The sequence below is a fragment of the Meles meles genome, chromosome 4 (genome assembly GCF_922984935.1).
Source record: "Meles meles chromosome 4, mMelMel3.1 paternal haplotype, whole genome shotgun sequence".
Lineage (NCBI taxonomy): Eukaryota > Metazoa > Chordata > Mammalia > Carnivora > Mustelidae > Meles > Meles meles.
Window position 1 is genome coordinate 135,168,636 of NC_060069.1, and position 17,606 is coordinate 135,186,241.

General features: G+C 37.5%; 1 protein-coding gene across 2 annotated transcripts; it reads left to right on the forward strand.

The window, feature by feature from the left end:
• Positions 1-1,393: 1,393 nt before the first annotated feature.
• Positions 1,394-15,208, forward strand: RBM11 (RNA binding motif protein 11). Of its 2 annotated transcripts, none has more exons than XM_046001530.1 (5): positions 1,394-1,519; positions 5,035-5,197; positions 6,688-6,760; positions 10,965-11,061; positions 12,741-15,208. In XM_046001530.1, exons 1-5 carry the CDS (start codon positions 1,424-1,426, stop codon positions 13,026-13,028), a joined length of 717 nt encoding a protein of 238 aa, XP_045857486.1. In that variant the 5' UTR covers positions 1,394-1,423; the 3' UTR covers positions 13,029-15,208. The 2 variants fall into 2 exon arrangements, with proteins under 2 accessions (XP_045857486.1, XP_045857487.1); XM_046001531.1 differs by having other exon boundaries at positions 12,744-15,208.
• Positions 15,209-17,606: the final 2,398 nt, after the last annotated feature.

Genomic DNA, 17,606 nt, shown 5'->3' on the forward strand with positions numbered 1-17,606 from the left:
TGGGAAGTCTGTCTCTCTTCTTATGCTGAAGGCTTTAGGAGGACAGCTCTTTATACTTAAACCTTTGCTCCCCAAGGATTAAAGACAGTGCCTGGCACATAGCAAGCATTCAAAAAATACCTACTAAATGAAGTACTGTAATTACATTAACCCTACCCACTCCTTAAGAAATAGAACTTGAATTCCAAAAAGAGAAATTGCTTGAAGTCATAAAATTAATGTCAGAGTTAAATTAGAATCAGAGTTCCAAAGATGTGTTCCTTTTCGTTAGAAAAGATGGGGCTTTTTTGGGTCCACCAACCATGTACACTCATGCCTCCTTCAAGGCAAAGGGAATTATCACCACTCCTAACTAACAGCCAAATGATGTCCAGATTACTTGTATATTCATAGGATAATTTCAGAGTCTTTCATAGACCTATGGATTCTTCAGAATGGAAGCCAAGTTAACAGTAGACAGTTGATTTATCTATCTACTGAGATTCTGAGTGGGTTTTCTTCTCCCTTTCTTTTCCTTTTTTTTTTTTTTTTTTTTTTTAGGATTCTTTTTTTCCTAACCCTTCTCAAGAACTGATTACTCACCCACTGTATACAAAGTACAGCCCTGATAAAAGTATAAACATTGACTACCGCTACATGCCGGATTCCATCCTCAAAAATTCGGCTTCAGTCACAAAACTTGCTATACTCTTGGTAGCGTTCCTCGGGGTAAGCCGTTTTCTCAAGTTTTCAAACGCCTTCTGGCGTCCACCTGAAACCTCAGTGGCCCATTTTCAAAGACTTCTCTCGAGGGCGCTTCCTAGGTAAATAAACTTTAATTCTAGGACCCTACTATATTTCACATCCACATCTATGTATGCAGGATTTATTCTTTCAAAAAAGTATTTTATACTGTATTAAAAAGTATTTTATATAGAAGTATTTTGTATAAAGTATTTTATATAAACAAGTATTTTATACAGAATATAAATTCAAACTCCTAATGATTTATTCATTCACTCCTTGGAAACAAATCTTCCCCCATTATCCTGGGAGCTCCCTTACTGCAGCTAGTACGTCTTAAAACATCTCTACAGACATTTTACTGAAAATGTTGACTGAATAAATGCAAAGTCAATTAATAGTGCTGTATCTAGGAAAATGGAAGGCACTCCACAAGCTAGACGCCAAAACCCCGAGCGCAGTAATCTTTTTTATTATCCTCACTCACTCCCCCAGAGTCTGCGGGATCCCAAGCACGTGGAGGCGCGATGGGCGGCTCCCTCAAGCCTCTGGGGGGGGGCGTGGCCCCGCCGCCTCGCCACGCCCCTGGCGCGCGCGCTCCCGTCGCCGGCTCCGCTCCCTCGTTCCGAGCGGCGCAGAAAAGAGACGAGAGGGGGCGGGGTCTGAAGACCTCCTCCATCCTCGGGCCGAGACCGGAGGGATGTTCCCTGCTCAGGAGGAGGCCGACAGGACGGTGTTTGTGGGGAATTTAGAGGCCCGAGTAAGGGAGGAGATTCTTTACGAGCTATTCCTTCAGGTATCGTCGGCCGGGGGCGGCGGAGGGGCGGGCAGCGTCGAGCCGGAAGCACAGCCGGAGGGGCGGGGCGCACCTGGACCACCCGAAGCCCGGCCACATTCCCGCGGCATCCTGTGCCTAGGTTTATAATTTTGTTCCGTTTTGGCACACCTGCCCCTAGGTGAGCAGCTGGTAGTGAAGTGATAGAATTTGTGCTCCATCCCCATAGTAGAGCCCTGGGGGTAGGCGGTGACTTGGCTCCCCCCAGCCCATATCCCCCACCCCCCGCCAAAGCTCTCTCCGCTTTGCGGAGGCTACCTGGGCCTTGGGTGTCTAGGGCAAAAGAGAAAACAGCCGTGTCACTACCTTCCTTCACGCCTTACATCCAGCGAAATGACTGGTATAGATTTTAAAACGTTGCCCTATACATTACTTACTCCCCCAAACCATTTCATATGGAGGGTGTTTTTACTCCAGTATGATCAAGTGAGATTTAATGATTCGGACAGTCAAATCATGACTATAACCAGTTGATTCCCTGGGCGGTTCCTTACATTTCTTTTCATGCCAAGAAGACCTTTTGGAAACTTCTCGAGACTTAGGACCTTCATGAGTAAGCCTTCTGTGCCCTGTAAACACTCATCTATGGTATACATGTAGGTGTCACTTCTAACGTGATCTACTCATCCAGCCGTTCGTCTAGCCGTTTACATGACAAACACGAAATAAAATGCTGAACATACAAATTTAAGAGCTAGCCCTTGGTCTTTCTAAAAGGGGAAATTTAAAATTAATTACCATGATCTAGGGTAATCCAAAAAGAGAAGGACACATAATATATTGTAGTTGTTTGGGGATATGAACTCTAATGTCTTAATGTCTAACGTCGATGGGACTTTGGGCAAGTAAATGAATATCTCAGTCCTGCAGTTTTCTTTAAATGTCAAATGGTAGTAATAGCATCTACAATATGATGTGGTGGGAAGATTAAATAAATTAATCCAGGTAAAACAGAATTGAACTTGGCATTTTTAAGTGCTTGCTGCTGCTACCGCTACCAGTAATAGTACTATTACTAAAACTGCTAATACTAATTTCAAGAGAAATCAAGAAAGACTTCCCCCTATCAGAATAAGGGCAAGTTGCAAGGCAGACAATGGCAAAACTAAGTTTCTAGGACTAAGTGATAGTACAAGCGATGAAAAGTGTTCTCTACGTAGTTTTTGAAAGGCCCTAACTTTCTGTCTTCTGTTAATTTCAAATACAATTTCATAAAGACAATCCACCGCCTCTCCCCATCCCCTCCCCCAGGAACACAGTTTCCTTTCCTGGACATAAAACCTTATTATTTGAAAAATACGGTTGATTTTAAGGCTTTTATGCTTACTTTTCTAATTTGCCCTTTTTAATCTGGTCTGATAGTTGTCTTATAGTTATTTCCCCCAGTATCATTTGAAACTTATCACTCTAACAATGAAAACAAAAAAAAAAAGGAAAACTGAAAGAAAAAACCTTATAGTTCTTTTTCCCCTGAAGATTTTCTGATGTTGAGCCTCCAAAAAAGAGGAGGGGAGTTGGTGAAGGGGTTGGGGGTAGGCATAAAGACCCCAAGCATGCACTTACATTATTTTTAGTCATTAGAAACTGGATCAATACGAGTTGTATGGATCTACAAGATGGATAGATAGATATTATATATATAAAATCTCATTTTAAAAAACAATTTCTACCTAAACAAAATATTCATCTCTTTTAACAGATCAGGCAACCAAGCATATGTTTTTATTTTTGCCTAGGTCCTTCTGTATTCTGTAAAGATTTGCTAAAGTGAGGTATCTTTTAGAAAAACTTTTCAAAACACATGAACTTAGTCTTCAGAAAGACTAAAAGATGATGGGATTGTTACTACAAACAAGTTTTGTTGAAATGTATCTTTAGAAATGTTTTGGCATATCTTCAAATTTATAAAATTTAAGAATATTCTGTTCATTGATGATTTCATATATTTAATATCTGTAGTAGAACAGTACTGATTAAAATTGATTTATTTTATTACTGTATATTTATCCTTTTACTAGTTTTAGGTTTACTAGTTTCAAGTTTCTGATTATCCTTCGAGGTGAGAAAATCAGGTTTAAAGTTTTTGTACTTTGACTTAGAAATACTGAAGTAGACATTTGGAGGATGAAAATATGAATTCAGTTTCAAATATGTTGAATTTGAAGAAGAGTCACACAGAGGTCTCTAAGAGACATGAGTGTAAGAAACAGATTTGTTGATGAAGTGGTCCTTGAAACCAGAAGAGAGGATGAGCTAGTCCCAAGAAAGCAGAAAATGAAAAAAAAAAAGACTGAACCCTAAAATATAGTATCATTTTAAAGATGATAGTTAACATTTTTCTTTAGAATTAAAGCAATTTCTTTATCCAACTTGACAGAGAAGAGTAATCAATCATTAAAGTACAATTAAAAATTATGAGACAGTTGCCATTAAATCTTAGTTGTTTGTAAGTCTTTGTGGGTGCCTCCTGTAATCATTATCATGGAGGGCATGTAATTTTTTTAGTTTTATTGTTTTTTACAATATTTCACTCTACTTTTTTTTTTTTAAGATTTTATTTATTTATTTGACAGACAGAGATCACAAGTAGGCAGAGAAGCAGGCAGAGAGAGAGAGAGGAGGAAGCAGGCTCCCCGCTGAGCAGAGAGCCCGATGCAGGGCTTGATCCCAGCACCCCAGGATCATGACCTGAACCGAAGGCAGAGGCTTTAACCCACTGAGCCACCCAGGCACCCCGTTCACTCTACTTTTTTACTCTCTTTTACTAATTGTAGGTTTTACTATCAATACAATCTAAATATTTTCAATTTGTTTTATTCCATTTTAGTAATACATGATGGAATAATATTCTCCCAATGTTGGAATTAGAACCTTTCTCATTTTTCACTCAGATAAACAAAATCTGCTTAAAAGTTGTAAACTTTCTAAAACATTTTTTTTCCTTTGGGAATATTTACCAAATGGGATTATTAGATCAAAACACATGATAAATTAGTTTCTCTTGTCAAAATTGTTAACTTTGATTAAAAAAAAAAATTAGGCTGTGCTACAATAGAACACTTTTTTAGGCTCACTCAACTTGACATGAGGTTTGTCATTTCAATTTGCTTTTGAGTTATATACAGTTAATACGTATGGAGATAAAATAGTATTTTATTCTTCTTAGATTTAAATGCTCTCTAAATTGTTTTTGTTAAAGTTACCAGAGGGTAACATTTCTTTTAAGATTTGGAGCTATTACCCAAAATTTTCTGTTCTTAACACCATGAATGTTTCCTTGATGAGCCAAAAAATACCAGAAAGTGTGATGAAATACAGTATTTACTGTTAGGAAATGCATTATTAACAGAGCTACATAAGACAATTATTGCTAACAGGTTTTTTGGAAGTCTGAAGTTGAATATACCTGATTTATCTGAAAGTAAAAAAAAAAAATCTTTAGATTTATGAGAAAATAATTTTTAAGTTTTTTATAGGCTGGGCCATTAACCAAAGTGACTATATGCAAAGACAGAGAAGGAAAGCCGAAGACTTTTGGATTTGTCTGCTTTAAACACCCTGAATCGGTGTCTTATGCCATAGCTTTGCTGAATGGAATTCGTTTATATGGAAGACCAATTAATGTACAGTATCGATTTGGTAGGTCTTGCCACTGATGTATCTTCCAAGTGTGTTTTGTTGATGGTGTTGTTCTCGGAGGTGAAACATTGTGTTTTCATAATGTAAGACCCCAAAAGTGCTCCTGTTGTCTCTGTTAAATTTTCTCAGAATACATGTAGACATTCATAATGTTACATGGTTAACTAGTATTGCCACTCCTATAGCATCTTTTCTATATTAAAATTTAAAGTGTTCTTAGTACCAGCCAGCAAGTAGCTACGATAGTTGCTGTTGGCTGTTTTAAATTAAGCAAGTCTAAATGAATTGGGGGCACAGAGCTCTAGCCTTTCATACATCAAGGCCATTTGCTCATCTTGTCAACGCTCGCGTATGGTGTCAAATGCCTACTGTTTGGAAGGTAGAGTGAGCGCCTTAATCATTCTCTTGGGAACATTATACTCCACATCCTGCCCTGGATCTAAGCCCTTGCAAGAGTAGCTGGCCAAAAGCAGCCACAGAGTGACCCTCAGTCACTGTGGAGAAGAGCTTCCAGACACAAATAACCTCAAATGCCTTGTCCTACACACCTGTCAAAAGCGGGTTTGATAACCAGAGAACATCGTACTAGCACTCTACCTCTCTCCTGTTCCTGTGTCTCCCTCCCCTAAATGATGCAAGCCTGTTGACAGATCCGTTGTTTGTTGATTTTCTTCCTCTTGTTAAACTAAAAACAGGTAATAAGAAAACAATACCTCATTGCAAAGGAAAAAGTTCCTCCTTGTGTTTCTTTCTTTTATTTATATTTTTTAATGATTTCGCAAAGGTAATTGGCTGTATCATTGCTTTCAAGTACTGTTTGGTTAACTCACACAGACTGGTAAATGGGCCAGAATGTACTGTGTTCTGACACGTCCTAGCCAGCTGCTCAGCATCCTCTGTGAGGTTGCATCCATTTTGGCCAGTGCAGTTTATTTTTTTTTAAAGATTTTATTTATTTATTTGACAGAGAGAGATCACAAGTAGGCAGAGAGACAGGCAGAGTGAGAGAGAGGGAAGCAGGCTCCCTGCCGAGCAGAGAGCCCGATGCGGGGCTCGATCCCAGGACCCTGAGATCATGACCCGAGCCGAAGGCAGTGGCTTAATCCACTGAGCCACCCAGGTGCCCCGGCCAGTGCAGTTTAAAGAACTCTTGCATTCTCTGCAAGATGCAGATAACACTAATTTTTTGCCATTGTTAGCCTATGAGTGTGTAGAATAGCACAATATCATGTATCTTATGGTCCCATGTCAGTATCGTTCTTCCATACAGCCATATTTTGGACAAAGCTTGGTTATAATTCAGTCATTCATTTGTTGTAAACGATCTGTAAATATTACTTGGGAGATCAAAGGTATACTCAGGTACTTTATATGATTAAGGAATTTTAACCAATGCTACATCCTTTTAGGTTTGGAATTTTTCTATGGTTTAACAGTAGAACTTCAAAAAATTGTACCATTAAGTTATTTGTTATCTTTTTCTTATACAGGGAGCTCTCGCTCTTCTGAACCAGCTAACCAAAGTTTTGAGAGCTGTGTTAAGATAAATTCACACAGCTACAGGTAATTAAAAATATTTTTTCAAAAAGATAAAGCAAATAAATATGGGAAAAATAAGAGGGGGAAACAACCCATGAGAGACTGTGGACTCTGAGAAACAAACTGAGGGTTTTGGAGGGAAGTTGGGGTGGGGGGTTGGGTGAGCCTGGTGGCAGGTATTATGGAGGGCATGTATTGCATGGAGCACTGGGTGTAGTGCATAGACAATGAATTTTAGAACATTGAAAAGAAATTTAAAAAAATAGAAAAGTTCCCCAAAAAAGTGTTCTAAGGAATAGTTTTAATATTTTAATTAAAATATTTTAATAATCAAAATATTTTTATTTAAAGTTCAGCTTTAATATTTTCAATAGTAGATAAGAAAGATTTATATTTCTAGTGTTCTTTATGATTTACCTTGTACTTTTCATAGATGTAAAATCATTTAAGCTTGCAAGGTGCCATTGTGATGGATCATAGAGATGCTGTTATCCATATCTTATACTTAAATAGAGATGAAAAAGTTAACTAAGTTTCAGGGTCATAAAGATGAAAAAGTGATAGTTGCTAGGCTTGAAATTAAGCCTTCTGACATTAAGTCATTGTGTTATTTATTGTACTACTTTTTAGAACTTCTTTATGATAATTTTCCAAATATTCTAAAATTTTGTATTGGCTGATTTCTTTTTTTTTTTTAAAGATTTTATTTATTTATTTGACAGAGAGATCACAAGTAGGCAGAGAGGCAGGCAGAGAGAGAGGAGGAAGCAGGCTCCCTGCAGAGCAGAGAGCCCGATGCGGAGCTCCATCCCAGGACCCTGAGATCATGACCCGAGCCGAAGGCAGCGGCTTAATCCACTGAGCCACTCAGGCGCCCCTGTATTGGCTGATTTCTTGATGCAACAGTAGCCTCTATAAGGACTCTGTCAGGCACGTTATCCCAGAGGTCATGGAAAAGAAAGGCTCTGAAACTGAATTAAGATGTCCAAATTACACCATTTATTAAACCAATTTAGAAGATGCAGTGAAATGCAACAGGAAAAATCCTAGATAGTTCCGCACACTTAGCATCGGGTACAGGAGGACCAAAGGACCAGCACGCTCTCTTCTGGTTACGCTAATATTCGTGTGTCATGTTTCTTTCTGTTGCATCAGCCTTCCGTAGTACTAGTGTGATTATGAGGGCTAGAGTCGAGGTTTAATAAGGGTCTCCGTGCATATGGAAAATTCCTGGAGCTAATCTTACTCGTCCGCTCTCTCAAAGAGACTTAGGGGCAAATACACGGAACCACAGGATTAACTTCCTGGCTAGTCTGCCAGATGCATCCAGATTTTAACTGAATTTCTGAGGCAGAGCAAAGACAAGAAGAGCAGCGTAACTGTTAGCCCAAGGGTGACCTGATGAGGACTTGCTGTTTCTTTCCCGTTTTGGTCTCTAACGCTCTTACTTATTCCACATACTATCGATTGAATCTATCTGTAGTGCACTTGACAGGATAGTAACTTTTTTTATTGTCTATATTTAACATATAAATTCTGCCTGTATCTCCCAAGTGATTTGCTTATTCTGTCCCTAACAAGGTTTTATCACTGTCCCATAAACTACTAGCTTATTTGGAGTCTATTACAAGCATTTCATCCATCTTGTTTGTTTGTCTTCTGCAGCAGAACTGAATATTCTCATGTAAACTAACAGTAGCTGAAACTCTTCTATCTCCCTGAGGCATAAGAGAGTGTCACTGACCTGGCAATTACACAGGCTTATCTATAGGAAAAGTATTGCCTCCTAAATAAAACACAGTATGTTCCACATCTTCATTGTTCCCAGCATTTCTGTATCAGTGAAATCAGGAGGAGTTAAAAAGTAGGTGCTGATATCAAATTATGTGAACTTAAATCTTGCTTTTGCCATTTTATTAATGGTATGACCTTGGACGAGTTATTTCACCACACTGTAACCTGTCTCTAAAACAAGGATCATACCTTGGAGATTACTGTGATAATCAAATTTTGTAGTACAGTGTATTTAAAATACTGGACACATAGTAAGTATTCAGTAAATACTTTCAGCCAATGTTACCAGAAAGGAGGGAGTGATTTACTATGTTGGTAGGGAACCTAGTATAGACTCATGAATTAAGCCGTGTATGTAATATGAGAGTTTCCTCTCTCCTACTAGTGGGAAAACATACCTAATTTTTCTCAGGAATGAAGAGGAAACAAGCTATTGCTATTTGGACAGAGGTAGAAAGACAAGCACTTCAAGATGTCATAACTTTTGTATTCTGTGTTTACGGTTGGCAAACTAAATCATCTCAAATTCTAGAGTAGAAAATCAGAATTATATGTATATTCTGTAACAGTATACTTCATTGGCAGTACCTTATCTTCTAGTATTTGTTACATTATACAGGAAAAATGAGAATAGGTTATAGTGTCCTAGAAGTAATGTGATGGTGTACATGGTATAGCCTTAGTCTTTCTCGGGTCTTTCTTTGAAAAGGATTTTTTAATGCTTCTATTGCCTCTCATACCATTTGTTTTTAATAACTGGTTCCTGTATTCGTTGTCTCACAGTTCTGGAAGCTCGAAGTCCGCGATCAAGGTGTCCACATAATTAGTTCCTTCTGAGGGCTATGAGAAATAATGTTCTGTGTCTCTCCCATAGTATCTTCTGGTTATTTGGCAGTCCTTGATATTCCTTGGCTTGTAGACACATCACCCACATCTTTACACGATGTTCTCCTGTGTATACCTGTCCTTACCTTTCCCCTTTTTAAAAGACAACAGTCCTGTTGGATTAGTGACTCATCCTATTCCAGTATGACCTCGTCTTGAGCAATTACATTCGCAACAACCCTGCTTCCAAATAAGGTGGGATTCTGAGGTATTGGGGGTTAGGACTCCAACATAGGAATTTTGGAGTGACACAGTTCAGCTCATAGCTCTTCCCAGTTTACATGTGATTCATCTCTCTAAACAACTATGCATTCCCTGGGAGTCACACAGGAAAGATAGTGGTTTTGGAGAATCTGCAGCTGTTTTCATAATGGTGCTAGTCTCAGCACTTCTGCTACTGAGGTCATAACTTCCCCATTCTATAATTTCATTGCATTTTTTTCTTTGTTTCTTTACTATCACGTACTCTACACACACGTTCTGGTCTGCTCCAGCCTTGTCTCCAAATCAGACTGTTAGAGTTTCCCCCTTCTTCTCCTTGAAAAATTTTTCATCGTCATATCCGTAATTCCTCCATGCTTCTTAACCGTCATTGTTATATGGAAGTTGCTCTTTTAAAGGTTATCAGGAGCCTTCTGAACAATAATTCAGTAGTTTCAATGCTTATTTGGTTTACTTTTTTATAACTAACACCTAATTTCTTCCTTAGTGAAATTTACTCTTCCACTGGTATTCACGATACTGCTCTCACCTCTTATAAATAGGACGTCCACCTCTCCATCTTAGTCCTGTCGTTCACCTGCCCTCAGCTTTGCCTCCGCCTTTCCCACAGCACACCTCCTTTCCTAAGGATTATTAGTATTTGCATTAAAATTGTGGAATGCTGTGGAGCATGTAGATAAGTGAAGGCTAGCTATAGAATCTAACTAGTAATTGTAACTGAAATTTATTAAACATCTTCATAGAAGCAAATATTACACTTGTAAATGAAACTTTAGCGTTAGTCGTTAAATTAGGAATTTTTATTATCTTAATTCATGTGGTTAAAAAAATCCACAAATGTGACTTTATGGTAACATTAGCAGTCCATTTAGGAAAGAGCATAATTTTTATAGCTAAACAGTGAAGATATTTTCAACAATAAATTAAAGAAAATTTCTATGTTTCTTTCATTTCTTAAATCTGTAGAAGATTGAATGTACCCTTAGTGATTACTAATGACTTGCTTTTGCTCTCTTCATATCCAAGTGCTTATTTCTTTATATACATATAACGCTGTTTAACATTTTCCTGTCAGAAGGCCAGATGTGACTTTTAAGTATTGAAATTTTGTTAGGTAGCAACTAATAAGACTTAAGGTCATATTATGTCACTATATTATCAGTATAATATCTGATTATTTGTGTGCCTGTGTTTAAAGTTAATCTTAACTGAGTTGTCTTAGAGAAGCTTTGTTTTTTAATTACAAGGACCTTTTCTTTTTTTAAGAAAAAGACATTTTATGTAGGGATTTTAACTTTCTGTTAATTTTTCTTTTGCCTCCCCAAAGAAATGAAGAAATTGTGGGCAGATCTTCCATTCCCATGCCGTTCTTTCCAATTAATAGTGCAGCTTTACCTCAAGAATATTTTTTCTTTCAGAAGATGGTAAGTTTAATATATTTTGGTTCAATTATCAATTCAGTTAATTATATCAATTTTTTCAAATATCAATTCAATTAATAATTCAATCAATTCAATTGATTCAATTAATTGATATTAATTAATTAATATTAATTGAATCAATTCAATTAATAATATTTTGGTTCAATATATAATATGATACAGACTGTGATGGAACTTTAAAGTTCTCAAACCTAAACCTGGGGTGAAGGCAGAAGCTGCCCTGAGCACTGTCTCCCCAATGGCAGTCTGCTTGAACGCAGTCATCTTCAACCTCACACCTAGTCCTTTAGCAAGTGTGTCAGCACAAGAGGGGTGGATGGTAGTGACGCTGCACTGTGGTCCAGGTACAACTGGAGGGGAGAGTTCTCATTTAAACTTTAATTTAATTTAGATTCTCAGTGGTAGGGTAAACTATGTTATTTCCAGAGACTCTCAATAATATGGTTCTGGCCTAGAAATCATAATTATGGTCACAATAAGTTAAAGGGGAACTTAGGAAATTTTTTTTCTTCCAACTTCTCATTTTATATGTAGTAAAATTAAGGTCCAGGGATATTAATCAGTAGGCCCAAGGCAGTACACCTTATCAGAGACAGATGTGGAACTATAACACAGGTATTGTGATTCACGGGGCATGATTGTTGTGAACATCCAACATGTCTGTGAGCGCCAGACTTTTCAAGTAGCCCTTTTCATTTAGTTTGTGAACAAAAGGAAAATGGAGAATTTAAGTTTTGGAAAAAAATTTTTCTTAGTTACAGTGAGATAGCAAAAACAACCTGTTCTCATCCAAAATTGTCAATATCCTTCTTCCCAGCGTTTATTATGAGAAACACAGACACACAGCACACGCACATACACACGTGTGTGTGCACGCACACGGAGTTCATGTTATCTCTAGTAATCTGTAGTCTACTTTGAATAGTTAAAAATTTGAGTTAGAAACAAGGAAGGGTCTATCTTAATAGTTGACAGAAATGCTGTACCATCCATCCTATGGCCATTAGCCACATGTGAGACTAAGGTGCACAGTTTTTAGTTTTAATTTAATTTTAACTTTTATTAAAATTTAAAGGCAGATACTTGGTTCAGTTATTAGAATATTTTTAAGAATATTTGCAGAAACTTGGGTATGCGAATCTACTTTTTTAAATGCAAATGTTAAGTAATCTAAATTCAGATCAAGTATTTTCACTGAAAATGTAGCATCCAAATTGAGAAGTGCTGTAAGTATAAAATGCACATCAAATTTCAAAGACTTAGTGTAGAAAAAGGAACGTCAAATATCTCATTAATGATTTTTATATTGTTTACATGTTGAAACTACAATATTTGGAATTTGGGGAGATAAATAAAATACATCATTAATGGCAGCTGTTTCTTTTTTATTTCTGTATTGTGGCTACTAGGAGATACAAAACTGCATATGTGGCTTGTGTTCTGTTTCTCTAAGGCAGAATCTGTATTGTAATAAACTGTACACTACCTTGAATCTTTCCGTTAACGATTTAAGGGAACTACCACATTCCTGTTTGAGAAGGTCACTGTCCTAACACGTGGTTTAGTTTGCCGGTAGTTTTTTGTGCAATGCATGTAAAGTGTTAACTTTTTCTTTTAATGTTTCGGACTTGTTTTGCTAGATGATTGTCCTTTTTTCCCAGCAGTGGCACGCCTATAATCCAGCCCTGCAGCTGCCGTACTATGAGATGGCAGCACCGCTTCCTAACAGCACATCTGCAACGTCTTCACTGAACTGCGCTCCAGATCTGGAGGCTGGACCCAGCTCCTACGAATGGACTCACCAACAGCCCAGTGACCCTGACCTGTATCAGACGAATAAACGGAAGAGGCAAAAACAAACCAGTGACAGTGATAGTAGCACAGAAAACAAGAGAGGAAATGAATACAGCCAAAAGTTCCGAAAGTGTAAGAAAAAGAAAAGATATTAGCATTATGTTCACACGAAATTTGTCTACCCTGGTCTTCATTCTCTTAGAAAAAAAAACAACAATCTATATTCTTCTAGACCAATTTCTTGTGTTTTTTTGAAATATATAATACGACATCTGATTTGCTACTTCATTTTTGTCTTGAATGACAAAAACTTATAAATAATACAGTGTAGTACTTTTTGTAACAGTATTTTTGACACATTGTCGCAAGAAATATGAGTTGTTATATTTTAGTACTAATGATGAAATTGCACGAAATTATCAATCAGAAGTCACTCACTGAGCCCTTGTGGATAAGGCCCCCTGCTCTCCTAGGCTGTTGCCTGCACGGAGTGGTGGGTTTGGGCAACTGTTTAGGAGTCTCATGTTGTTCCTAACAAAGAGGGAAAAGGAGGCTTTAGTTTCCTTTGTGAATAACATTTTTTTAAGTCTATATATGTTTCTTCTGAGCCTTACTTTCTTACAGGTTTATTTCATAAAATGAGAATATCTGACAGTGATACCAAAGGAAAGATGACTATCATGGGACTAGTTTTCAGATCCTTCCTTTTTTATATGAGTGTATATAAACAAATACCTGCGTGTTTACTTCTCACTTAATTGTAGTTTGTGAAAATTAGTTGGCTATGACAGTATTTATTATGCACCTCTTTTGCCAACTGGGTTTGAGATAGCATATTTGACATACTTAAATCTTGATAATGAACAATAAATAGAATGATATTTCATTAATATATGATACTTAATGTTTCTTATTTCTGGTTTCTTATTTCTGGTTCATTTATTTTTAGAAGACAAATAGAGTACATGTAAAATTCATGGTTTATTTGGACACTGTTAACTTTGTGGCTCATCATAAGCATACACGATGCTACGTATGAACTCCAGTGACATAATGATGACAGTATTTATTTACTAAGGCTAATTAAGAGAATCCTGCAACTTTCATTGAGGGGTACCCACCCACTTCGATAGGAAAAGCCATTTATAGGTACCTCTTTTGCAGGTTGCGTAGCACTTTATAGATCTTTATTTAAAATGATAAAGATGTTTTTAGCAAAATGAGTAATTGAATTTAACTTTTGATTATAAATACACAGTGCAGTAGAGTTTTGAATATAAATATTAATCCATTTCCATCTGATGAACATAAAAACTTAAATACTGCTTGATATAGCTTGATCTATATATGTTGTATGCTCCTGAATAATCAGACTACTTATTTTTTGCCTTCACATTTTTGCAATTTAAAACATCTTCAACTCTTATACCTATGGTTCACCTTCACCCAACAATATTTCATAGTGATTGACATTATAGAAAATATGTACCTAAGAAATGTCTCTTAGCAAGTAAGAGTGTGTATTTGTAAGAGAATTACCTTGAAATACTGTTACATGAACCGAAATCTTAGAACTGCGAGGAATTCTTGCAACTTCTTCCATCACAGGCAGGAATAACCCCAATCCCAACTTTAGAAATTCAGACAATTTGAGCCAACCAGAAGAAGGCAAAGACACCTATTGGCCCTTGCTGTCTTTCATTTTTAAAAAAATAGAAAACTTTCCTTAAAATGTTACTATAATCGACAGTTCTGTATAATTTTAAACCATCAGTTTTCCCAGTGCTGTGTCTGAGTTAAAAATTCTATAAATTATTTGCCTTAGAGGGTTTTATTTTTCTAATTTTAATTCTCTATTCTCACAATGTACTTTTTTATGTATGTGTACATTCTGTTGCAAATGCTAGGAGAACGCTGGAATTTGAGAACCAAATTAATTATCTTTTTATTCTCATATTCACTAATTTTTTAATGAATTTTTGTAATGCATCAGTCAGTGGCAAAACCATTGAGAAAAATTACTTTAATTGGTCAAAAAGATGAGTGCAAAACACATCCTTGAAATCTTTACTGAAATAATGCATCCTGAACTATGATTCAAGATAACTATGTGTAGCTACTAAGATGGTTGTCCCCTTTGAAATCTTAGCATTAAATGCAATTATTACAAGATTAGCGATAACTAATTTATTACAATGACATAAAGTTCTGATGTAATAATATTGGCCATCTGTTTAGAGTGTAATGAAAGAAAAAGAGTTAATTATTACACTTTCTTTAGCACTGTCTGGGTGCAGGAACATTGTACACCGAGTAGTCAACCTCTTCCTTTGTATGGCTAAATTCTAATAAATTATCGGGCAATTAAAAAGCGAAGTTTTCATCTCTTGCCAATGCAGTACTTCTGAAACCGTGTCCCCAGACTGTCTCCTCCAGTGCCTACTGAACATTCCCTCCTGAATGTCTCATTAGCAATACAAACTCAACACTTTCAATATTACCCCAATTTTTTCGTCTCCCAGTTTCCTGCCCCATTTTCTTCTGTGATCAGTGTGGACCAGTATTTCACTATGGACTGGGTGCTGGAAGGTTGGAACAATTGTTGACCTCACTTCAGTGACTGAACAGAGAACTGTTTCAGTCTCTCTCAGCCTGTGTGCCTACCTGAACAATGATGAAGCACTCTAATGTTAAGTACTTAAGGAAATTAAAATAAGCCTAAATATGTTTAAGGACTGGGCATATTCTTCCAGTCCTTATGGGAGGACTGTCATGACAGATGTGGTTTAAATAGCAGCCCCTGGATGATAGTGTGGCTGTTTTGTTCCCTTGTCTTCCTTGTCCCTACAAAGAAAGGCTGGAGGAGTAGGCTTGGCTTTTAGAACACCATCCTAAAGAACTGATGGGACACCAACTGAGCTACTCAGGCCTATAGTCAAAGCTCAGTTTAAAGTGTCCGTATCCTACCTCTATTTCCATTTCTATACATCTAGCAAAGCTAGTTACATCAGAAGTAAGAGCCTCTCGTTAATGTATTTCCCATTAAGAAATGTGAATTAATAGCCTGGATTTGATTTTGGGTAAAATGAGGACTAATACACAAATCTCCACAGAAATTATATTTGAATGCAGAAAGTTCAAGGGACACCTTTTTTTTTTTTTTAGATTTTATTTATTTATTTGACAGAGAGAGAGATCACAAGTAGGCAGAGAGAGGGAGAAGCAGACTCCCTGCTGAGCAGAGAGCCCCATGTGGGGCTCGATCCCAGGACTCTGAGATCATAACCTGAGCTGAAGGCAGAGGCTTAACCCACTGAGCCACTCAGGTGCAACGGACACCGTTTTAACAAAGGATGATGTCTGCTTCTGTGCCGCAAGCCTGAGGAAGCTCAGTGAGCACAACTCCAGTTTGCAATCAGTGATATTTGATCAGAGTGGGTTCTACAGAGTCACATGATACTGCAACTGTGGACTAAGTCAATTAGCAGTCATGCCCGACCTGCAAAAATTACTTCATGTGCCTGCAAAAACTGCCTTAGCAGGTGAAATCAAGTAGTCTATTATCTGGTTCCCTGTAAAATTTCCTCCCGAGCTCCCAATACCATCTTGTTATAATATTAACAGGTTATATAAGGATTAAGAAACACATGGGCTACTTGCATTATAATTAGAAGACCTAAACAGTATGTAAGAATAGACCATCATAAATTTCCTGTGTTATAAACTCGGGGAATAATTGGCACCTAACAAGCTTACAAATATTACCTGCTGCAAGGAACCTGGATCTAACAATAGCTGTTTCAGCTACTTGACCTTGTTTGGAGAGCTTAAATGAAAACATGCTTTAAATGAATAGTGTTGATCAGTCCAACACACTATTTGAAACCTGGTAATTATTGTCTTTGCTTCTATTTCTATGTGAGACAATTAGTAATACCCCGAATAGGAAAACAACTCTCGCCCCAGATGCTTGCCCCAGGCTGACAACAAATCTTCATTGATTTTATCCCACTTCCAAGTTAATCACAAGGGAAACATTGCAGACTCTCCTGCATGCCAATCAAAACCCTGGGAGTTATTCTAGACAATTCCATTCACTGCATTTCTAAGTGGTCATTAACTTCTCATTCTGACCTTGTTCAGGTTGTTTTCATTTCCTGCTTGGAGTATTCATTAGAGCAAATCAATCAACAAGGAATGATTATCATTCCAAACACAGATTCTGGTGCCGAGGCCACAGCGTCAGTGGAAAAATTTGATCCCAACATTCAAGGAGTTTATATCTTCCGGCTGGGATGGACAGTTAGAAAGGTGATTTCAGGATAATGCTACAACATAATAGAGGTAAACATGGAGTGCAATGATGGGAGGGCATGAGATTCTCCATTTCTCAAGAAAATTAATCCTGGGAGGAAGAAAGGCAATCACCTGGAAACACACACGCAAAAAAAGGATAGTTGGGGGTGCCTGGGTGGCTCACTTGGTTAAGGGACTGCCTTCAGCTCAGGTCATGATCTCGGAATCCCAGGATCGAGTCCCCGCATCAGGCTCCCAGCTCCTTAGGTAGTCTGCTTCTCCCTCTGACCTTCCCCCCACCATGCGCGCGCGCGCGCTCTCTTTCTCTCTCTCTCTCTCAAATAAATAAATAAAATCTTTAAAAAAAAAAAAGACATCTGGTAGTCCAACAATTTTCCATTCACATTTTTAGCCTTGTTCTTCACCTGTCCTTAGAA

Coding starts and splice junctions, on each gene's coding strand:
- RBM11 (XM_046001530.1), top strand. CDS start 1,424: ATGTTCCCTGCTCAGGAGGAGGCCGACAGGACGGTGTTTGTGGGGAAT. Junction 6,761..10,964: donor ATAAATTCACACAGCTACAG/GTAATTAAAAAT, acceptor GCCTCCCCAAAG/AAATGAAGAAATTGTGGGCA. Junction 11,062..12,740: donor ATTTTTTCTTTCAGAAGATG/GTAAGTTTAATA, acceptor CTTTTTTCCCAG/CAGTGGCACGCCTATAATCC.